The 24,309-nt window shown below is 41.0% G+C and overlaps 1 protein-coding gene across 4 annotated transcripts in view; it reads right to left on the bottom strand.

Annotated features, from left to right (window-relative positions):
* Window positions 1-24,018, bottom strand: part of MAPK6 (mitogen-activated protein kinase 6) — a 39,333-nt gene extending 15,315 nt beyond the window's left edge. The window contains exons 1-2 of one of the 4 annotated variants that reach the window (XM_047737344.1): window positions 23,880-24,018; window positions 1,736-2,925 (exon numbers count right to left, since the gene is read on the bottom strand). In XM_047737344.1, the coding sequence (XP_047593300.1) occupies window positions 1,736-2,290 (555 nt within the window). In that variant the 5' untranslated portion in view covers window positions 2,291-2,925; window positions 23,880-24,018. Of the gene's footprint in view, window positions 1-1,735; window positions 2,926-9,007; window positions 9,155-23,010; window positions 23,175-23,202; window positions 23,415-23,879 lie in introns of those variants that run through there. The other 3 variants (XM_047737345.1, XM_047737346.1, XM_047737347.1) reach the window with 3 other exon arrangements.
* Window positions 24,019-24,309: the final 291 nt, after the last annotated feature.

The raw sequence follows: 24,309 nt of genomic DNA, 5'->3' as shown, positions 1-24,309 counted from the left end.
TTTTCAGGCTGTATGGAGGTTAAACTACCCCTGGGACTGATCATCTATAAGAAGGTATTCACATGAAGTCTGCTGACCAAAATATACCATAAGAATTTAGTGCTGATTCTATGTCACAAATTCCAAACATGTTTCAGAAGAGGAGCTATTTTTCACTCAAGTCTTAAGTTACTTAAGGAGCTGGGATGCTTTAAATCAATGAAGGACAGGTAAAGACAGGTAAAGTATAAAACACTGCCAATCTCCTGACAACCTAGTGGACCTGGCTCTACCATGTATCCCATTCCTAATCAGTTTTATTACTTCACATTTATAAAGCATTTAACAAAAGTAGTTATACATATATGACCTTACTTCATCCTTAAAACAACCCTGAAAAATTATGAAGGTAGATATCAACTCTAATCTAGAGGGGTAGATTAGATGTAGATATCTAGAAGTAGATAGATGAAGGAATCTGCCTAAGGTCATATACCTTATTTGGATGTAGAAATGGAACTCAATTTTAGATAGTTTAACTCTCAGTTCAGTGTTCTATCCACCATTCTTCATAAAAAGATGTGGTGAGGGGCACCTGGGTGGTTCAGTGGGTTAAAGCCTCTGCCTTGTTCTCAGGGTCCTGGGATCAAGCCCCTCATAGGACTCCCTGCTCAGCAGGGAGCCTGCTTTCCCCTCTCCCTCTCTCTCTGCCTGCCTCTCTGCCTACTTGTGATCTCTGTCATATAAATAAAATCTTAAAAAAAAAATGTGGTCATCCATTTCATTTTAAATACTAAATTTCTACATTCAAGTTCTTAAAAAATAAATTATGCTTAATACGAGATGATACATGTGAATGAGAAGGTCTGCTTGTTTAGATGTATGCTATGGGAAGCCAAGCTAGCAGGGAGTTCCCAGAGGTTCTTTATAACCAAAGGAGCTCCACTTTAATATTATAAACATCAGGGTCCCACAGACAATTTCATTTGAAAACTAAGAGACTGAGGTTCAGCTCAGAAAATATTAACTTCTTCTAAGAAGGCAAATTGTTACCTAAAGTACAGTTACTATGAATCCTTTTAGCTATTCTTTTTTTTTTTTAAGATTTTATTTATATATCTGACAGAGATCACAAGTAGGCAGAGAGGCAGACAGAGAGATAGAGAGGAGGAAGCAGGCTCCCCACCGAGCAGGGAGCCCAATGCAGCTGCAGCTTGATCCCAGGACCCTGAGATCATGACCGGAGCTGAAGGCAGAGGCTTTAACCCACTAAGCCACCCAGGCGCCGCCCCCTTTTTAGCTATTCTTACTTCCATTTTATCTTTATGCAAATTTCGATACTAAACAAAATTAAATTTGCCTAAACAAGGCCTAAAAGAATAGTAGAGACTCAAAGGGACAAAAGACCTAGAAGTTGAAACAGAAACTTCTCTTACCTTCAGACAGGACCACAATTCTGCCCTAAACACATAAGAATATATTCCACTTTTAAATAAGGGACAGTTTTAATTATAATAAATAACCATACAGTTTTAGGTATTTGTAAGTAATTAGGATCACACTCCAACTTCCTTTTATAAACATATGGACATTCTGAATGAAAGTAGATCTGTATCAGAAAAAAACGATACTACATAAAGTTCAATACAATTAACGATAAAAACCTGTCACAATATACTATGAAGATACAAGTACCTAGTCCTTCCTGATGATGTCCATTAGTTTAAAGGTCTGTCTCACCTAGCTTTCCACGTACCTTATGGGAATAATGGGGATCCATGATCCGTGCAAGACCAAAGTCACCTATCTTCAGCACCAAGTCTTCAGTATTAATGAAAAGATTAGCTGGTTTGAGATCTCTGTGCAGTACGTTTGCAGAGTGAATATATTTGAGCCCACGTAGCAGCTGATACATGAAAAGCCTGGCATGCTCTTCCAGTAAAGGGCCCTGCTCCAGCACATTAGCCAAGTCTGTCTCCATGTACTCCTGAACAATGTAGACACTGTTCAGTTCGGTAAGAGAGCCTACATCGTCTGTTAACTGGCTTCCACTAGGACCAAGAATTTCAAACACTTTCACAATGTTATCATGGTCAAGTCTTCTAATAATTTTGATTTCACGTAGAGCATGTTTGACACTCTGGGGATCAGTAAGGACAATTTTCTTGATGGCTACTCTTTTGTCACAGTCATTGTCTACAGCAGAAAAAACCAAGCCATTGCCTCCACAACCCAATGGTTTTAAGTCCATATACCTAGAGCCCAGATCAAAACCATGAATGTTCATGAGACTTTCAAATTTCTCTGCCATTTTGAAACCTTTACTATTGCCTTTTCCTTTCGAATTGTTGAACTTGTGTAAACAAGGAAGAAAACTGACATCAAAAGGAAAGATCTTTCAAAAAAGGAAAAGAAAAATAATTTTGCTTCCACAACAAGATGATTTCTTGATGTTCATTGCATATGCCAACCAGGCCCGTTGAGTTCCCCTTAGATTTAAAGCTCAAAAAGCTCTATTCATACTGAGAATTAAAAAGATTGCAGTACTCATAGTTCAAGAAAGGGGCAGCAACTCTGCAGACATTTAAAGAAAACACTCAAGAAACTCAAACGGAATGAAATGACATACTATGCACTCAGATTTACTGTGCTAAACGATTTAACATTTAACAAAAATGTGAATAAATATGCACACAACAGGCTTCTATGAACATTCTCCTCACAGTGCAGATACATTCAGTGTTGGACTGGTCCTGAGCAGCATCATTCTAAGGTGCTGGTAAGCACTATTTCCGTTTTGCCTCTTTTCTTCCTTTGTTGCTGTTTATTTCAACAGGAAGCCCTGGCGGCTGTTGGTTAACAGAAGATGTCTTTTGTTAGTGATCAGGTGGCTCCAGCTCACCACAATCACAATCAAAGCTACCGTCCATCTTACTCTGATAAAACCTGGAGGATGAGAAAAAAAGGAAAAGAGTCACCACCAGGAAATACTAAATATTCTTCAACTTTGTAAAATGACACAAATTGGGCAGTTAGCTATAAATGACTACTGGTACAGAACTTATTTATTTATAGTTACTAAATGGAAAGATGACCCTCAATCAAAAATAGCTATCCATGCTGTAAGAAATTCACATGTACCAACCAGGCTCAAACTCTAGATCCCACCACATTAGATTCTTTGTATTTATGGTCAGTGGGTTGTATCATTTCTTAAAGGCCAAAGAGCAAAGCAAGGAAGGTTCACAGTATTTTTACAGAACTCTTTAGAATTTGAGCAGTACTACATTACTACCATTTCTCTTAAAAAAAAAAAATATATATATATATATATACACACACATATAATAAGACTGCAATGTGTTACTTCCTTAAAGAACATGTTTACTTATTAACTACACCAGTAAACAGTGAACAAAAATCAGTACAAATAAGAAACTTACAGCGTATGCTCTTCAATTTACAATAGAGTGAACTCAAACAGTGAATAAACCAATGAAAAGGTGTCTGGCTTCATCGATAATCAGAAAAATCAGATCACCTCAAGAAGATACATTTCAGATTAGAAAAAACATTTTTAAGAGTCTGTTACTATCAAGTCTGAGGAGGAATGTGGAAAAACAAGAACTTTCATACAATACTGGTGAGTTTAAATTAGTAAAAGAATGGCAAAGAGCAATTTGGAATAAATAAATGCATAAATAAGTAGCATACCTATGACTTGGCTATTTTTCCTCCAAAAAACACTGTCTAGAGAAATACTTGTAAATGAACATACAAATGCCCACTTTTTTTGTAATGGCAAAATATTAAAAAAAAAAAAGCCTAAGCTTTCAACAATTTGAGGATAAATGAATTTTATTTCTAGAGTGCACTATTACATAATAGTAAAAATGAACAGAGATGGTTGAAATCACCATACAATAAATTTAAAAGGCAAACTGCAGATAGAAATGTATATGCTGGGGCACCTGGGCGGCTCAGTCATTAAGCAGCTGCTTTTGGCTCAGGTCATGACCCCAGGGTCCTGGGATCAAGCCCCACATTGGTCTCCCTATTCCCCGCTCCTCTGGGAAGCCTGCTTCTCTCTCTCCCACTCCCCCAGCTTGTGTTCGTTCACTCTCTCGCTGTCTTTCCCTGTCAAATAAACAAAATCTTAAAAAAAAAAAAAAAGGAAAAAAATGCACATGCTGAAACCACTTACTTCAGGTTTATAAGCATGTATGATATTATTTTATGAGTACATATATAAATGTGGCAAAAGTATTAAAAACATATTTGGCTGTTAAGTACCAAATTCATGATAATCATTGCTTTGAGGAATGAGGGAAGCAATTACCATAAGGGTGGGATTACACAGTATGCTCCAACTACATCTTTAATGTGTTCTTTCTTTTTTTTTTTTTTTTTAAGATTTTATTTATCCATTTGAGGGAGTGTGAGTGAGAGAGAGCATGAGAGGGGAGAAGGTCAGAGGGAGAAGCAGACTCCCCGTGGAGCTGAGAGCCCAATGCAGGACTCAATCCTGAGACTCTGGGATCATGACCTGAGCCAAAGGCAGTTGCCTAACCAACTGAGCCACCCGGGCGCCCCTTTAATGTGTGTATTTTTTTTTTAAAGATTTTATTTATTTATTTGACAGAGCTATCACAAGTAGGCAGAAATGCAGGCAGAGAGAGGAGGGGGGGAAGCAGGTTCCCCACCGAGCAGGGAGCCCAGCACAGGCTGGATCCCAGGATCCCAAGACCATAACCTGAGCCGAAAGCAGAGGCTTAACCCACTGAGCCACCCAGGCGCCCCTAATGTGTTATTTAAAGAAAAAATTGTGGAAGTATGACAAATTATTAGAATCTCATAGGGCTCAGAGTTATGTATATGAAGAGATCAAATCATAGTGTGAGAAGACAGGCTGACAAATAAGCAAAACAGGTATCAGATGGCAATAAGTGATGTAAAAAAATAAAAGAGAAAGAGCTCAGGAGAGTGGTTAGGGAATGCCTCTAGTAAAGTGGTACTGGGAGCAAAGCTCTAAAGTCTCAGGGGTGCGATGTGGGAGTAACTGCTATGGACAGATGGGCTAGCACATGAAAGCCAGAGGGTGAGTATGTGCCTCATGTCTAAGAAATAACTAGGTAGTCAACATAGTACTCATTTAAGTGTACATGCCCATAAGCAAATAATACAGCCTAAACCTTAAATGGAAAGGCTTCTTGTTGCTGGTTTTTTAATCTAAAAACTGGTATAGGTATATAGATAGTGTTATATTCTGATTGGGTCTGAAGAAATTGGAAGTGGGACAGGTGCAATATTCATTTATTCAAAGGGTTAATCATTTAAAGGCAATGAGAAACTGTACCAAGACATGAAATAAAGCAGCCCACTCTGAACTTGAATTATGTGACAACTTTCAATCACCTTCAGGTTTGGCTTAAGAGAACTGCTAGGACTCTCAAACTCATCAGCTGTTTTCACAAGGGTGAAGCTTTTATACAACAAGGAATCTGCCTTTACTTCCTTCCTGCTACATATTCCCACATAACTCACATGTGGAAATACAAGAATCTGAAAAATACAAGGTAACAGCTACTTGCTACAATCTGAGCAAATCTCCAACTTCAAGAAATCCACATCCATTACAACTATGTGACAGAGAAACAGATGATACTGGTAACTCAGAGACTAAGTAGATACAAAATCCTTAAGGCAACAGCTTTTTAAAAAGATTTATGAGAGAGAGAAAGTGCACATGCAGGCGCCACAAGAGAGAAAGTGGGGAGGGGCAGAAGGAGAGAACCCCAAGCAGACTCCCCTAACGTCAGGCGTGGAGCTAAATCTCAGGACCCTGAGATCATGACGAGAGCTGAAATCAAAAGTCAGACACTTAACCAAATGAGCCACCCACTCGGCCTGGCTACAGCTTTATTTAATAAAAATTGATATTTACTATTGTTGAGTTCTTTTAATAAATATGAGCACTTCTTGTATCTGCTTAACATTGTAAAGGACATTAACAGCATAACAGCTTTCTTTGTTTTACTCTAACAGACAGTTTCTTCTGTTTGCGAGTTTTTGTCTGCTTCTCAAGGAAAAAAAAAAACAAGAGGACTCCTAAGAATTCTCTACTTTGTCAGTCTGTATAAAACATTTAAAAGTTAAATTTTGCAAATAAACTTTTGAATTAAAAAATATTTCAGGGGCACCTAGGTGGCTCAGTGGGTTAAGCTTCCTGAGATCGAGCCCCGCATCGGGGTCTCTGTTCAGCAGGGAGACTGCTTCCCCCCCTCTCTGCCTGCCTCTCTGCCTACCTGTGATCTCTGTCTGTCAAATAAATAAATAAAATCTTTTAAAAAAAATATTTCAGACTTTTAAAGGACTTTAATGAATACTGCCTCCCCTTCCCAATTCTTCTATTTGTATACACCTTGATGTTTCTAGTTGCCTACCAAATGTCCCTTTAAAAACAGTATTTTTTAAAGTCTCCAGTATTTCTGGGATCTTACATTTCTAGTCTCCACCTGAAACAGATGTTTGTTCATACAAACATGCACGTGCATGCATACTTTCTCTCTTTTCTGTTCTTGCCCTTCCGTGGCCAATCCCTTAAACCTCAACTTTTAGGTTTTTGATAAATGTACATTTTAAAATCAGTTCTACAGACTTGACATAAGAACATTAAAATCTCTAAGTACTCTCTTAAGCTTCTAGTTCACTAGTGGAGCAATCATAGTCAAGCACAAATAATTTAGCTTTGCTAAAAAGGACACCACTATTATATGACTATTAGCACTATTACGGAACTGCAGCCAGATTACTGGAGAGAGGTAAGAGAATGAGAGCTCTACTCAAGACTTCCACCCACATCTGCTCTCTTTAAATTACAGTGAAACCAAGAAGAATCACAGACCAAAAACTACAAGGATGACAATACTTTTTCAGAAATCTCTGTGACTGGTCAGCACTCAACAGGGGTAGGGTAGGTAAAAATCCACCTTGGGGAAGGCAGGAACTTGTGCCTAGGCTGAGAACTGCAGAGTCCTCATTAAAGATTCAGGTGATGACTATATTGAAAGACTTGAACAGACTTTTCAGAAATACAAGACCATTCTAAGAAATAAAGGAATATTAATCACCCAACTTTAACTCTAGGTCAGAATTATGCCAATAAAAAGTTGGGGGTGGGGGGTGGAGCAGACCAATAGCAGTGCTTGCCCAATGGTATGCCTCACTGCTCTGCACCATTCTTCAAAATCCTTCAATAACCATTAGACCAAAAGCTACTGGAGCATGTTTTCATCCAGGAGCTTGGAAAATAAGCCCACCTTAAGCAGTAAGTTGAAGGCAATGTTACACTGGTGTATGATGAAGTGGATCCAGTGAATGTTTCCAATTCAGTCATGCTCCATTCAGCAAGTAGTTGCTAACAATGTTATATATCTGTTAATACACTAGGTACTGGGAATAAAATGGTAAGTAAAAACAGACTTGTGCCCTGCCTCATGGGGTTTACAATATGGCTGGGGATAAACAATAATAAACTAATAAGAAGAAAAGGGGGGGAGGCAAAAGGGACAAGTGGTACTAAAGAATGGTACAGGATGCTGAGAGCCTGCACACTGGGGGATTTGACCTAATTAGGGAGATCAGAATATATGCCTCTGGAAGCCATAAAAAGGCTTAGTGACCATGAAGATCCTCCTTATCACCCTGATACTGGATTGTGAGGTGTCCAACTACCTTCCACTTCCCACATCCATCATGGAATTCTTGGGCCAGACTCAAGTATGCAGATACAACTCAACTGGACCAGCAGATTACTGGTCAAGCACACTCCATTTGAATCAGCAACCTAGAAATGTCCCATTTCCACCACTTTCTCTATTATCTTTGACATTTAACTTCATTAAAACAAGTTCAAAGAAAGATCTGGGGCTCCATATTCCTTTTGCACTTCCACACACTTCAAGGGAGGAAAACAGTAACTAAGATGAGACAGTAACTTAAAATAACCCTTCCCAGCATCCAGTTTCTCTGCCTCCAAACCTCAGTGCTGATACTGTGTTGCTTGCAGAGGGATCCTTACTTAAATTTTAATTAGCTGGGCCAATGTTTTGCTTTTAACAATGGGGTGGAAAAAATGAATTATAGGGAATGATTTATAAAAATAAAGTTGGCTTGGGTGCCTGGGGGGCTCAGTCGGTTAAGTGCCCAACTCTTGATATCGGCAGAGGTTATGATCTCAGGGTCCTGGGATTCAGCCCTGAGACACACTCTGCACAGTGGGGAGTCTACTTGGGATTCTCTTTCCCTCTCCCTCTGCCCCTCCCTCCCTCGTCTCTCTCTCTTTCTCTAGTGCATCTTCTCTCAATAAAGAAATCTCTTTTTTTTTTTTTTAAAGATTTTATTTATTTATTTGAGAGACAGTGAGAGAGAGCATGAGAGGGGAGAAGGTCAGAGGGAGAAGCAGACCCCCATCAAGCGGGGAGCCCAACACAGGACTTTATCCTGGAACTCTGGGATCATGACCTGAGCGGAAGGCAGTTGCTTAACTAAATGAGCCACCTCAACAAATAAATCTTAAAGTCCTCAATAAATAAATCTTTAAAAACTAATAAAGTTGGCTTTATGTTTTCCCCTTTGGCTTTCTTTCCACTCTAAAATGGAAGTAAAAGTTTTCTATGTAGCACAGTCTGGGCTTCCTACGTTTATAAGGCAGTTCCCTGAAACTGCATTAGCCACACTGGTCTCCTCAAGCACTACTTTCTTTCCTTAATCACCACCTGCTTTCTGTCACTGAGCCTACCTTCAAGCCAAGAGAAATGCAGGTACTCTGAGTCAAGTCTAAGTATATTCAGTAAAGTTATAAAATGCAAAAGAAAGAAGACAGTAACTTCGCGCCGTTTCTCCATTCTGAAGAAACTGGGTTTTCCTTCCCTTCTTATCTAAGAACTACTTGGCCGCATATCAGAAAAGGAGTCTGGATGTGCAAATCAAGTTTGAGGTGAGAGCCTTAAACATAAACCTTACTTACCTGGTTTTCTCTTTCATCTTCCACCCGGCCGCTTATCAGGTTAAATGTTGACATGGGTCATAGGGCCTGATCACATGCACCGACAGCTCTCCACCTCCCCCCTCCTCAATGGCTCTTGCCTATTTTGCTCTTCTCCCAGGTCAAGTGAGTAACTTGAGTCAAATGGAATCCAGCCAGCCTCACATCTACTCAGCCAAAATCCAGTTGCTTTTGGAGAGAAGGGCAAGGTTGAGCTCTACTTAAATTCACATAGCACTATCTCTTAACCCTGGCACAGAGAGGTGTTGTTATAGCAAATTCATCCTTCCCTAAGATCGTATCTCAAGCTCTCACCGAAGTTACTAAATTTCTAGGGCAGAGAAGGCCAAAGGCTACAGTTTAACTGCGTGTTCAGATGCATTCTTGACAATGCCCTTGTTCCTGATATAAGGTAGCCCTTATAGTTATCAGAGATCCTTCTCAGGATATGGACCTCAAGGAGGCTCATGGTGTAAACAATGTCAATGAATGATCTTAGTCATCTGGAGTGAGAGGAGGGACCTTGAAACTCAAACACCAAAGTCTAACAAGGCCTTGCCTGCTACTAGTAACCAGTGTGTGCAATAGAACAAACTTAGGAAGTCAAAGAAAGGATTGCTTGGCTTCTAACAAAGTATCCAAAAACTCTTCTACTCCCCAAAAAACTCTTCCACTCCCAACTTCTGTTCTTAAATTGTCTGAACCTTTGCCTAAATACACGTTAACATTAGGGACTTGCATTTGCCTTTGACTGTTTAAAAAGCCAGTATGTGGGATGCCTGGGTGGCTCAGTCAGCTAAGTGGCTGCCTTCAACTCAGGTAGTGATCCCAGGATGAGCATCGGGCTCCTTGCTCAGCAGGGAGCCCACTTCTCCCTCTGCCTGCTACTCTGCCTGCTTGTGCTCTCTCTCTTTCTGACAAATAAATAAAATCTTAAAAAGCCATTATGTTCATTTTGATGCTCATCTCTAGTTGCTATTTCTTCTAGGGTATCTGTATTAGAATATAAAGAACTCCACAGATGAGATAAATTGGTCAAAAAATCTTTAAGGACCCTTCCAATTCTCAGTCTATCATCTATGAAAGCCCCGTACAAGTCTTTTACTTCACTGGTCATTTGTTTCCAAGCACTTATTACGGTGGTATGCCCAGATTGGGGGATATGGGATTCAAACTGCTGTATATTAAACATTAAACAAACACAATCCTCTCTATATATTTATGGCTAGAAATTTTTAAATAATTATAATAACCCTTCATCCCCTCTCTTATCTTTCTCCTGCCCAAGCCCTCATTTCTAAGACTCCTCTCCTAACTCATGTTAAGGAAACACTGGTGCATATATATAAACAGGAGACATGTGGGCAGCCTCCTTCTTCAAGTATCTTTGGCCATATGAGGATTCCAACCAGATGAAAACATAAACTTCTGCAGCAGTCAGGATAGGTTAGAAAATTGTAGAGTTAACAAATAACCCCCCCAACATCTACTGACTTACAAGAGAAGTTTTAAGTCTTGCTAATGCAACAAGTCCAACACAGCGGTCATGCAAGTTGTCAAAGTAACTACTAGCTCTGCCCGCTGCAAAGAAGTGGGCATATTTCGCTGCTCTAAAGCTTCCATCCAAAACACACTTCACTTCTGCTCACCTTTTACTGACCAAGGCAGATCACATGGTCACACCTGCTTCAAGGGAGTAGGAAAATGCAATCCCAACATGGTTTCAGTAGCAGAAAACCAAGATGTTCTGAAAAGCTTTGACTAAAACAGCTTCAATTCTACCATCCATCCATTTTTACTCTACAAAACCTTGCTGAGTGTTTATCATATGCCAGATGTTGTTTTTGGCATAAAGGTATAGCAGGGGTCAAAATAGGTTAAAACAACAACAACAAAAAAATCATCCTGACCTCATGGAGCACAAACTCCTAGGTCATTGTAGTTGCTTCCTCTCTGTCCCACTAACTTCTTCCTCCTCTCTTTTCTAATACTATTCTCCTTCCCTGTCTTAGGCCATTCTTCCCTCGTCTAGTCTAATCTCTATTCTTCAGGTGCCTCTGCTCTTCTAGGGTACCATTTCCCAGGGCATCACCTTACCACTTTCCCCTCCCTCCGCTTTGTTGTATGTAACTCTATTTTAAAATAAAAGGTTTGAGGGATGCCTGGGTCGCTCAGTCAGCTAAGCGGCTGCCTTCGGCTCAGGTCATGATCTCAGGGTTTTGGGACTGAGTTCTGCATCAGGCTCCCTGCTCAGCAGGCAGCCTACTTCTCCCTCTCCCTCTGCCTGTCACTCTCCCCGCTTATCCTCTGTCAAATAAAATCTTTTAAAAAATAAAATAAAATAAAACGTTTGAGGGGCGCCTGGGTGGCTCAGTCAGTTTAGTGTCTGACTCTTGATTTTAGCTCAGGCTGTGATCTTGGTGTCATGGGATCAAGCCCCACGTTGGACTCCACACTCAGCATGGAGTCTGCTTGAGTTTCTCTCCCTCCAGCCCTCCCTCTACTCTCTCTCTCTCTCTGATAAGTAAATAAAATTTTTTTAAAAAATAAATAAAAGATTTGAAACTCAGTTGCTTTAGTAATACTTTCTGAGCATAGTACCTGGGTGCTTAGTAGGCACTTTATAAACTGTACTAACTGAATTAATGTAAACAGCATATTTTATTTGATAGTAAAACATTCTGGAGAAAACAAGCTCTAGCCTCAACTTCCTCAGAATCTGCTCACACTCTGACCTACTGGGGGAACATCAGTGATGACTCCTAGATATGGTACTTTTCCTTTCCAGGAATTCCCCCCAGGAGCTTCACTGTATGGTAAACACATAGGTTTGTCAATATGTGAAGAAAGCAAGGATTTCAACTAACTCAGACTGAAGAAAAAAAAGAAAACTTCAACTTTGTTATAGCTCCTGTTTTATTCTGTTGAGGTAGTAAGAAGGGATTATGCCACTGAAATAGTGTCTTAGATTAGCAGACAAGCAGGATTCTATAAAAAGTCCCATTAGCCCATGTGATACCAAGTAGGTATCGTGAAGATATGTGAGACCTTGACATTATTCTGATTATTCTTCAGTCCATCTAGCAGGCTCTATGGCATTTAACACCACTGCTTTCCAGACTGCACACCAAATATAACTGCTGTCATTTTTCAGCTAACCCTAGTGAGGGTATGAAGGCCACAACATGCAAGGCCATCCATACAAAATATTTCTGGACTCTCATCAAAGGGAGAACCACAAGCTTTATTGGTGAGTACCCAATTTTTTAAAAAAATGAATCAGAACAGCATATAACTTTCCTGGAATATCCTTCTTCCTTTGTTTCTCATTTTCTTTAAGGCTGAACAAAGCTTACAAGATTTAAAAAAAAAAAAAAGTGTAAGTTTCCTATCAGATTCACACTGAAGTTTCATACTACTGAAAAATTCCTCTCTGGTTTCACTAAAACCATATTAAAAGGGGAAAAAAATGAGTTAAGGAGATGTGACATCTAGTCCAGGGTCCATGGCTAAATTAGCTTATAATCAAAGCATTTCTAGGCCTCAGTTCCTCATCAGGAAAATGATGTAGCTAAACTACATGACTTCTACGGCCTCTTCCAGCTCTAAAGTTTTATCATTTTTTTTTTTAAAGATTTTATTTATTTATTTGACAGAGAGAAATCACAAGTAGGCAGAGAGGCAAGCAGAGAGAGAGGAGGAAGCAGGCTCCCCGCCGAGCGGAAAGCCCTATGCGGGGCTCGAACCCAGGACCTGGGATCATGACCTGAGCCGAAGGCAGCGGCTTAACCCACTGAGCCACCCAGGCGCCCCAAGTTTTATCATTTTAATGAAAAGTTCAGGATTTCCACTTCTGATTAGAATGCAGAAAAATTACAAAACACCATTACTCACACCATATAACATGATAAGATAGATAACCTACAATACTGTAGTTTTTGAAAAACCCATCAGGAAAGCTAAAGATGCAAAGAAATCTAAATAAACTAAATTCTAGAAAATATTAAGCCTTTCATAAAAGAGACCATGGCTATTCTCATTCCTGGCAAAGTGGCAAAGCAAGGAAATTTCCACTAACAGAATTGAGAAGAAACCAGCCAAATTTATAACCAACTTTTATTAGCTGAATGTGGTTGCAATTAACAGATTAGAATTCAGAGGAGGCCCAGCTATAAGTCCCACCTGCCAATTCCTTCCCACAGGTCATCACAGAGAGCTAAAGTCTGAGGGCAAGGCAGGAAAGCTAAGAGAGTATCTCATAAAATATACAGGCCTCCATCACATCCAAGGCAGCTGCTCTGAAGGTGGAGGACAAGTCAAAAAGCATGAGATAAACCCCTCCAATGTATTCTGAGTACAAGGCAGATAGTATCCCTAAGGCAAATAAACAGGGCACAAACATGAAGTAGAGAAAAACTGAGGAGAGGGGTGCCTGAGTGGCTCAGTGGGTTAAGCCTCTGCCTTCGTCTCAGGTCATGATCTCAGGGTCCTGGGATCGAGCCCTGCATCAGGCTGTCTGCTCAGCGGGGAGCCTGCTTCCCTCTCACTCTCTGCCTGCAGCTCTGCCTACTTGTGATCTCTTGCTCTCTGTGTCTAGAGAAAGAAAGAAAGAGAAAGGAAAGAAAAGAAAAGAAAACCTGAGGTGGTATTGGAGAGCAAAGAAAATGTCCAAGCAGTCCAAAGAGCTGCTGGCAGCTAAGCTGAACAGGTTCAGAAAGCTGACAGGATAGAAGTATAAGAAGAGATCATAGAAAAAATTTTCTAAAACCAAGGTGTCTGGGTGGCACAGTTGGTTACATGTCCGACTCTTGGTTTCAGCTCAGGTCATGATCTCAGGGCTGTGAGACTGAGCCCCATGTTAGGGTCTCTGCTCATTCCAGAGTCTGCTTGAGATCCTCTCTCCCTCTGCCCCTCCTGCTCTCTCTCTCTCTCTAAAATAGATAAATCTTTAAAAAACAAAACAAGGTGACGTGGGTGGCTCCATCAGTTAAGCATCTACCTCTGGCTCAAGTCTTGATCACAGGGTCCTGGGATCGAGTCCTACATCAGGCTCCTTGCCTAGCAGGGAACCTGCTTCTTCCTCTGCCTGCTGCTCCCCCCGCTTGGGCATGTGTGCACTCTCTCTGACAAAATCTTTTTAAAAAATAAATAACAAAACAAAACTAAACAATTTTCCAAAACTGACAAAAGACACCAACTCACAGACCCAAGTACTCAAATGAACTACAGGCAGAATAAGTAAAAGAAACCCATACCTAGGTCTATCATAGCCAAACTGTTGAAAATGGCGAGGTGAGGGGGCGGGGAGAGCAACTGTTAAAAGGAACCAGGTGAAAGAGAGTTAACTATATACTAGGGAAGTACAATAGGAGGGATACCTGATTTATCACTAGAAACGATGAAAGCCAGAAGACAAGAGAACATCATTTTTCAAGTGCCAAAAAGAGAAATATCAACCCAGAATTCTGTACCTAGGGAAATGAAGATGAAATGAAGATCTTCATTCAAAAATGAAAACGAAATAAAGACATTTTCAAAGAGACAAAAGTGAAAAGAATTGGTCTCCCTCACGATGTGGGAAACAAAGGCAGAAGAATTATTAAATTTCCTTACTACCTACAGCCCACTGACAAGTCCTTGACAATCCTCTAGGGACTCAACTGCCTCCACGTTGACACTTTGCCAAGGGCAAAAGGCAATCCTAGTTCGACACCCCCACCCTACCAGATCCAGTAAGCCTACTTTAACATATAAAAATTCTTTTGGAAACTTCCTTTATCTCTAAAACCCCCAAGATACATGGTAGCAATCACCTCTCCCCCCACCCTGCGAGCCAAGGATATGGCCTACCAATATACATCTGAAGGGTCTCATGACTAAGGTTTTATTAGACAGTAATAAGCGATCTTTTCCTAACAATAGGTAGCCCCTTCAAGGTCCTGGACACCTTGCTTCCAAATTCCTTTGAGACATACGCTATCCCTAACCCCCTCCCAACTTGAAATTATATAACAGGCCACTCTTCATGACCCCGGTGCAGCTCTTTCTGCCCATGGGTCCTGTCCCCGTGCCTTAATAAAATCACCTGTTTGCACCAAAGATGTCTCAAGAATTCTTTCTTGGCCATCAGCTTTGAACCCTAACATCTTTCCTATAGCACTTCAGAGTTTTGCTAAAGAAATGTTAGAAGTTCTTATGCTGAAGGAAAATGACAACAAATGGAACCTGCACAAAGGAACAAAATCTCCAGAAAGTATAAATAATTAGAAAATATAAAAGGTCTTTAAAAAAAAAAAAAAACAGAAAACTTATCTACATGTTTGTTTTTTTTTAAGATTTATTTATTTGACAGACAGAGATCACAAGTAGGCAGAGAGGCAGGCGGGGGTGGGGGGGGGGGAGCAGGCTCCCTGCTGAGCAGAGAGCCCAATGTGGGGCTCCATACCAGGACCCTGAGATTATGACCTGAGCCAAAGGCAGAGGCTTAACCCACTGAGCCACCCAGGCGCCCCCATATTTTTTTTTTTTTTTGAAGATTTTATTTATTTGAGAGAGCGCACATGCACACGAGCAGGGGGGAGAGGCAGAGGGAGAAGGAGCAGACTCCCCCAGCTGAGCAGGGAGCCCGTCACAGGACTCAATCTCAGGACCCTGGGATCATGACCTAAGCCAAAGGCAGATGCTTAACCAACTGAGCCACCCAGGCACCCCTTGTCTACAGGCTGAAATGTCTTTAAGAGACTACTGATTATTTAAAGCAAAATAATAATGTATTACGAGGTTTATAGCACATGTAGAAATAAAAGAAAACAAGCGCTCAGTGTTGGAGGGGGTGAACCGAATCGTGTTATCATAAGGTTTACAGTATTGGTGAAATAGTTTAGATTATTTTAAAAAAATTATGATAACTACTGAAAGGCTCATGCGTCGTCTTTAAACACCTTCCTTTTTGGTCATTATGTTTACTTAATAACATGCCCATCAATGGAGAGTAAAAGGAAGGTTAAAAAGAAAACTAAATAAATCACCAACTGCAAGTAGTTTTTGTGTACTTTTACATCAATCATAATATAAACCAGTAAGTTAACATTAAAGTACCATCACAGATTCATGGATAGTTCCAAAGGAAATGGAAATTAACCATGTTAATCAAGGTAAACATACATATTTTAAATGAAATAACTTTGAGGGGCTGTACTTCCTGCTTTAAAAGTATACACTTTCAAGACAGTAAAAAATTGTATTATGGACTATGGACCCAAAGTTCAAATTGGAGGATATAAGTATGTTTGGCACATATCTATCCCACATTATCAACTATTATAAAAGCAATTAATGGGAAAAAAAGGATTTGTTTATATAATAAAGGCACTGAACATGAGAACAGCATTTTTAATATCTGAGTTTTCAAAGAATATAAAAAACAAAAATATCAAGCTTGATTAAGAATGTATTATGCGTAAAGCAGTGTACTGGACATATACTCTTATAATAAATCGTAACTAGACTGTATGGGTTTTATGCACTTTACTTCAGAGAATTTAAATAATACATTCAACATTACACATCAATGAAAGAACTATGATCTGAATCTCAGATTATAAACCAAAGCCCAAGATCTTCTTTCAAATAATGATGATTTTTTTTTTTTATTGACCAGTACACCAAGAGAACTTGGTGATAGATTAGATATGGGGGATAAGGGGAAGAGGATTTAAGAATAACTCCTACATGCCAATTACTGAGAGGGGGAAAACTGGGAGAATGATACGGGAAAGAGAGTTCTATTTTGGATACGTTAAGCCTATTCATGTAGTGTCTATTTAAATAAGTGAGTGGTAACATCAAGCACGCAATTGGATAATGTGTCTGGAGTTCAGGCAAGAAGTCTAAATGTAAATCTGAGAATTACTCACATGTAGATAGTACTTAATAAATTGAATGAGACCATTTGCGGAAAGAATTTAGAAAGGTGGAGGAGGGCAGGAACTAAACTCTGGGATATGCCAATACATGAAGGCAAGTAGATGAGAGAAGCCTGTAAAAACTTATGCCAAGGTGTGAAGTAGGAGAAAAACAAGAATAAGTTTCATAAGCTAAGAAAAGCAGGTGAATATGCAGAAAACAATGGTCAACTATATTGAAAGCTGTCACAAGATCCTGTAAGATGGATTTGGCAAATTAAAGTCGTTGATGTCTTGATTAGAGCAATTTCAAGTGGTGAGATGGCTTAACAGAAGTCAATCCGGAATAGGCTGAGGAGCAAAGTGAAGAGAACACACAAAGACAACTCTTGAAAATTTGCTTGAAAGATGATCAGAGAAATGAGAAACTAGACAATAGCTAAAAGAGAAAATGGAATCTGAGAGGGTTTGTAACAGATTTCTATATCCATACTGTTCAATACGGTAGCCAATTACTGAATAAATGAAATGTGGTGAGCAGGGCTGAGAAACTAATTTTTTTCTAAATAAATTTTTATTTATTTGACAGAGAGAGACACAATGAGAGAGGGAACACAAGCTGGGGGAGTGGGAAAGGGAGAAGCAGGCTTCCCACTGAGCAGGGAGTCCCACACTGGGCTCTATCCCAGGACCTGAGGACCATGCCCTGAGCCGAAGGCAGATGCTTAACGACTGAGCCAACCAGATGCCCCATAAATTTTTATTTAAATAGCCACACATGGGGTGCCTGGGTGGCTCAGTAAGTTAAGCATCCATCTGCCTTAGGCTCAGGTCTCGATCCCAGAGTTCCAGGATCAAACCCACATGGGGCTCCCTGCTTAGCAGGGAGTCTGCTTCTCCCTCTGACCCTTCCCTCCTCCACCCCCATGCTCTCTTTCACTCACTCTCAAATAAATAAAATCTTTTTTAAAAAAATAAATAAATAGGGTCGCCTGGGTGGCTCAGTGGGTTAAGCCTTTGCCTTCAGCTCAGGTCATGATCTCAGGGTCCTGGGATGGAGCCCTGCATCGGGCTCTCTGCTTAGTGGGAAGCCTGCCTTCCCCTCTCTCTCTGCCTGCCTCTCTGCCTATTTGTGACCTCTCTCTCTCTCTCAAATAAATAAAATTTTAAAATCTTACAAAATAAATAAATAAATAGCCACATGTAGCCAGTAGCTACCAGACTGGACAGTATAGTTTACAGCACATTTGTATACTAATAAAGACAACCCAACAGAAAGGGAAAAATGCATGATGCAAGCAAGAGATGAGTCCTTAAGAAGTGAAGGGAAGGAATCCAAAGCAAAAGCCGAAGAATCTACAAGGGATAAACATGAGTGAAGCAAAGCCTGAAGTTAGAGCAACCAGTGGGAACTGATAAAATTTAACATCAGAGTATAATTTAAGCCTGGTTGAAATCTCAAGCATAAGAATAAATTACAGAAGGCTAGAAAAGCTAAGCAGGAGAGCTTGGGAAGGTAATTTGTATCTACTGAGTATGCATTCAGTGCCAGGCATTTTCTGTGACAAATTATTTTGCTACTCAAAACCATAAAGTACCTTGTCAGTCTTATTTTACAAACAAGAGTACGGATGCTCTGAGAAGTAAAGCAACTTCACTGAAATCACATATATAGTAAATGTCAAGATTTAGTCACAGGCCAGTCTGATTCACTTTAGGGTTAGAATCTTACCACTACCTAAGGTGACAGGTTAAGAACCAATGTTTCCACACCTGGAAATAACATTAAAAAACGGCAGATAAATCTGGCAGCTAACAAGTACCAATGAGCCTGGAAGTAGTAGGCCCGAGGTAAAAACGGTCCCCTCCATGCTATCTATAAGCTAATTAAGGAACATTTATTTAACAACTATTTTTAATTTTTTTTCATCTAAGTGAAAATGCCTTTATTAAGACAAACAGGAAAACACATTCTTGCAACTTATTTTACAAAAGTATCAATCAGAAAACTGGCAGTGCTTTATAATAACTACAAAATCGTATCTGGGCAAAAAAAAATCCTATCTGGGCATACTGAAAAAGTAGGCAGTTAGAAACTGACCATCTCTCCAATTTATAAATGAAGGAGGAAATTATTAAACTGAGCCTAATCAGTTATTAAATTACAGCTTAGATTACTTTAAATTTAGTGTCAACATAAATCACCCAGATATGAGCTGTCCAATATGGTAGCCACTAGCTACTTGCAGCTATTTAAAAGTAATTAAAATTAAATTAAAAATTCAGTTCCTCAGGTGCACTAGCCACCATTGTTAAGTGCTCAACACTCAGATGTGGCTAGTTGGCTACTTCAATAGACAACAAAGAATAGAGACTTCCATCATCATAGAAAGTGCTACTGAACAGTGATTAATTAGATCTTCAATTTTTCTTCTGACTTTTTTCAGGAGAGCCAATAAAAGGAATAACTCAAAAGATCTGAGTTTTCCAAATCAGCACTAGCCAGCTGAGCAACGATGTATGTGTATCATTTAACAGTGCTTCTGGAATGAATGTGCATTTGAATCACCTAAGAATCCTGTGAAAATGTAGATTCTAATTCAGTAGGTCTTGGGATGGGGTCAAGAATTCTGCACTAACATATTCATAGGTGATGTTAATACTGCTGGTCCAGCAATCACACTTTGTGTACTAAGATCTTAGTTCTCTCTGGGCCTCAGTTTCCTCAGCTGTCAAGTAACTGGGAAAAGACAATGGTCATGAACCCCCTGTAAACACTAACATGCAGTTTGTACAGAATGAAATGCAGAGATTTCGCTTTTTGCAGAGGAAGTTTCTTCCCTGAAGTAAATGCCAGGATTCTAACAAACAATATTTGTGCTACCATTTTTTTTTCCCATGAAAAGACATTCTAAATTTAAATGAAAAGCAATGGGAAAATGTGATTTGCCATATAAATATTCAATCTCTGTACAATTTTTCAGAAATGGATTTAAAAGGCTGACGTGTATGAAAGACAAACCACTAAGAATCACCAGAGGGGCACACTATATTTTCTAAATACATAGCTCATGGAAGAAAAAAAAAAACAATGCAGGACTCAGCCTGTACTACTGTTACCTTAAAAGCATCAGTTCTACATGAAAAGCAACTCCCTGGAAAAAGCCATTAACTACAATAACATTACTGTTGTTTTGTTTTTGTGAAGTTTCAGTCAAGGCTCTGAGCAATAAAAAAGTGACCCAAATCCCCATGCCTCTAACAGGCAACAAAGTAATGTTAACAGTCCACAGAACAGGCTGAAAGAGCTGACATGGGACAGCCAACAATGCCACAAAGAACTACCCTTGGGACAGCCTCCTATTTCAACAGGGGCCCTACAGTCATACATGGTTCAAACAGGCAATGCAAACAATGAAATGAACAGTGTGGCTCACCATTTCATAAAGCAATATCTCATAAAAAGGAGACAGCCTAAAACATCCAGTCTGTTCATAAATTCTGAATTATGCATGACAGGTAATTACTTATATTCTTAAAAAACAAACAAAGAAAAAACTGGAGGGCTCCTGAGTGGCTCTAGGTGGTTGGTTAAGCATCTGCCTTTGCCTCAGGTCATGCATGATTCCAGGATCCTGGGATTGATTCCCATGGCAGGCTCTCTGCCCAGTGGGGAATCTGCTTCTCCCTCTCACTCTCACTCTCCCTCAATGCTTCCCCTGCCTCCATGCTCTCAAATAAATAAATAAAAACTTGAAAAACAACAACAACAACCCTGGAAATACATGTTCAACTTCTAGGTGATAGGATGTTTTGAAAATCTACATTTTTTTATATTTATATTTTTATATTTCCTTTAATAAGAAATATATTTTAAAGTTTAAATTAAACTTCATTAAAGTTCTTCTATATAAATCATGTCAGGCACTTCCAAAATCTTTCCAAAGATTTAATTCACTTTAATAATACACTTTACTACTTAGGAAACTCTTCAAATAAATCATTTTGAGAAGATAAAACAGTATATAAAAAAAAACTAAGAGATGAGGAGTTTTTTCTTCTCACTTTTAAAACAAACTGCTATTCTCACTCTTTTTTCCCCTCCCAATCTTAATTTAGGACAACCTGCTAAAAGGTGGCTTTTAAAAATCAGTCAAAATATCTTATTACCAAATTTCAGTGTGGGTCCTAAATTTGGAACTGTATGTTCTGCTTATCTTTAAAAAAAACTGATGAGGGTCGCCTGGCTGACTCAGTTGGTGGAACATATGACTCTTGATCTCAGGGTTGTGGGTTCGAGCCCCATGATGTGTGTAGAGACTACTTAAAAAAATTTTTTTAAATCTTAAAAAAAAAAAAAAAAAAGGATGGAAAAGTGCCTGTAACAATACCTACTTCAAGTTGTCTTTATTAAAACAGAAAATTCATATGTATCATAAAAACACAAAGAAAATCCATACAGATTGGGAGAAAGCACTATTGTATAATTCTGTCTGAATGAAATGTTCATGTTCAGAGCTATATCTGATTAATACTTCTGCACTTTTACAACACTTAAACTAGTTTCTAGATATTATAAAGGTAACTTTTATGTTACCAATGAGAACATAAGCCTAATTTCTACTCACACCATAAAATTCTTTAATAATCTGTAACAAATCTTTCTCAGTAAGAGAAAACTGCTAGTATCAAACTTTTAACAACTGACCAGCAATTAATTTCACCTTTTCCTGTCAACAAATGTTATAAAATTCCACCTGTAGGATATCTGATCTCCTTTTAAAATGCAATTTAAGAAGCTATTACTCTTAGAGAAACTGTGGTTCTTTTTGAGAGAGAATTATAATGTGGATAGAAACATTTTAGCCCTATCATTTAAAAAAATACAGTGTATAAAAAAAAAAGGGGGCCACGTAGCAGTCCGTGGGCAGTATGAGTCATCACCCAACTCAAAACTTGCAGCACTTCTGAGCTTCCTCCTACCAGACCCCATCCCCTACACCAATGTACCCTGAGTCAGCAAACCTCACTATTTTGTCAGTTATGAATTCTCACGATGTTTAAATGAACTTATGCAAAACACTGCAACACATTTAGTACTAACACTTGTCATTAGAACATGTACTGTTTCTTTTACAAAATTAACCCATCTTCAAATCAATCTTCTTTAGATTCTTTCTCAATTACAAATAGCCAAACACTACATTGAATCCTTCTTTGCAAGTAACCAAACTCCAAAATATATATAAAGGTTTTTATAAACAATTCTGTTTGCCAGTTGTTTTTTTTCCTGAACAGTAAAATCTAAATAACATGTCCTGCTCAAATCTGGCATATTTCCTAGATGACTGCAATTACTGAATTTAGAACACCAATAAGCAATTTTACAAGTTTCACCAGGCAATTCTTATTAAGTGATGTAACATATATATGTGAAAGGACTTTACACTCCCTGGCACATAGCAAGCAAACCCTTCATAAACGTGTTTGAACAACTACCCGTTAGAGATCTTAGAGATTCTTCCACCCAATTCAAGATTATTTTTCAAACGTTAAAATCTGACATCTCTAATAATAAACTCTAGAGGTAGTTCCTTTTCAGGGCCAGGCCCTGTTTGGACTGGACCCTACATTCTTCTAGTCAAATTACTGTTTCCACCTCAGTTTCCCAAGGTTGAAGAGAGAGACAATGTCCAAGCAGAACCTTAAAAACTAACAAGGCTAGAAGCAGCAGCAATCAGAAAATTACTCTGGAGAGGTCTGCACTCCATTTTGTCCCCCGTTAATTTTTTTCCCCCTTGACAAATCTTATATCGTTAAAAAAAAAAAAGTTAATACTGATTTTTAAGAGCATTTTTAGCATTGAGGAAAACAACAGGAATTTTGCTGCAAATGCAGTAAGGCTTCTAATCCCACCACTTCACTGGACCTTTGCCAATGAGCAAGCAAAAGAGAAAATAAAACAGGAAAGGAATCAAAAAGATCCTGCTTCACAGAGCTCCCACGTAACACCTGAACCAGTGGAGTCCTATGAAGCCGAGGAACAAAAGGCAGCCAAGAGACCTCTACTTCTCCACGCACCTCGCCAAGGCAGGCAGAAACGCACGGCCAAGCCAAGAGGCCCTTTTCGGTGACGGACAAAACAAGTTTCCATTGAAGCACTTTCACAGACCAGCGCTCCGCGTCCCGAACAGCCAGGGAAAGGCTGCAGCAGGGAGGGGGAGCGGGGGAGCAGAGAAATGAGCAATTCAGAGCCGGACAAGTTTTCTGTACCTCGTTTACGACCAGAACTCAGAACTTGGGCAGAGGACTCCGGGGCTCCGAAACCAGCCGGGTGAGCGGAGCGCACTACGCAGTTCACCGAGTCCGCCGGGGACTTTGCCCGGCCGGAGTCAGCTGAGGCCGAGTCACCCGAGTGGGATGGGGGAGGAGACGCGGGAGCATTTCGAGGGCAGCGCGCCAGGAAGGCGAGACTCCGCGCCACCTCACGCTCCCCGGGCCACCCCTCCCAGCCGCCGCCCCTCGCCCGCCGGGGCGGGCTTCGAACCCGCGGAACCGCGCGCGGGCGGCGGCGCCGCAGCCGAGCGGCGGGGCCCCAGGGCTGGCGGGCGCGGCCCGGCCGGGAGGCCGGCGAGGGGCGTGCCGGGTGGGAGGGGCGCGCCGGCCGCTCCGCCGGCCCCACGCGGGGACCCCGGCCCTCCGCCGGCCAGCCCGCCAGCCCGCCAGCCCGCGCGGGGACGCGCCGGCCAGGCCCGAGCGGGAGGGCCGGCGGGCGGACGGGCGGGCCGGAGACGGAACAAAAGCGCCTTTGTTGAGCGGCGGCCGCCGGAGGGTCACACACAATGGAGGAGGGAGCCGGCTCCGCCGCCGCCGCCGGGCCCGCCGCGGCGCCCTTCCGCGCCGCCCCGCCAGCGCGCCCCGCACACGTACACACACACACACACACTCACGGGACTTCTCCGGCTCATCGAGGGAGTGCGGGGCCCGCGAACAGCCCCCAATGTCGGCTCAGGTCTCCGGCTGTGCTGGCGGCAGCGGCGTCTCCGAGGCTCTCGCTTTGCCGCAGTCGCCGCCATGTAACCCCGACCCGCGAGAGAGGGCGAGGGAGAGGGGGCGGGGTTTTCGCGAGCCACGCCCCCTCGCGTCACAGGCTCACTCCACGGGTTCCCCCGCCCCCGCCCGGCCCCGAGAGCTTGCACGCGCCGGAATTTCCAACGCTGGTGACTGGGCTCCGCGCGCTCCGGGGGCGGTGGGAGAGGCACGCGGTCTAGTCAGCCGCCTCCGCGGGGACTGGGCCCGGGGCTGGCTGGCAGGTGGGCAGATAGGCCCTCCTAGCTCTGCACTTAGCCCAGCACTACAGCTCAAAGTGACCAAACTCCT

This window comes from Lutra lutra, chromosome 7, assembly GCF_902655055.1.
Source record: "Lutra lutra chromosome 7, mLutLut1.2, whole genome shotgun sequence".
NCBI classification, from domain to species: domain Eukaryota; kingdom Metazoa; phylum Chordata; class Mammalia; order Carnivora; family Mustelidae; genus Lutra; species Lutra lutra.
The sequence above is the reverse complement of the archived record's forward strand: the minus strand, read 5'-3'. Positions and strand labels throughout refer to the sequence as shown.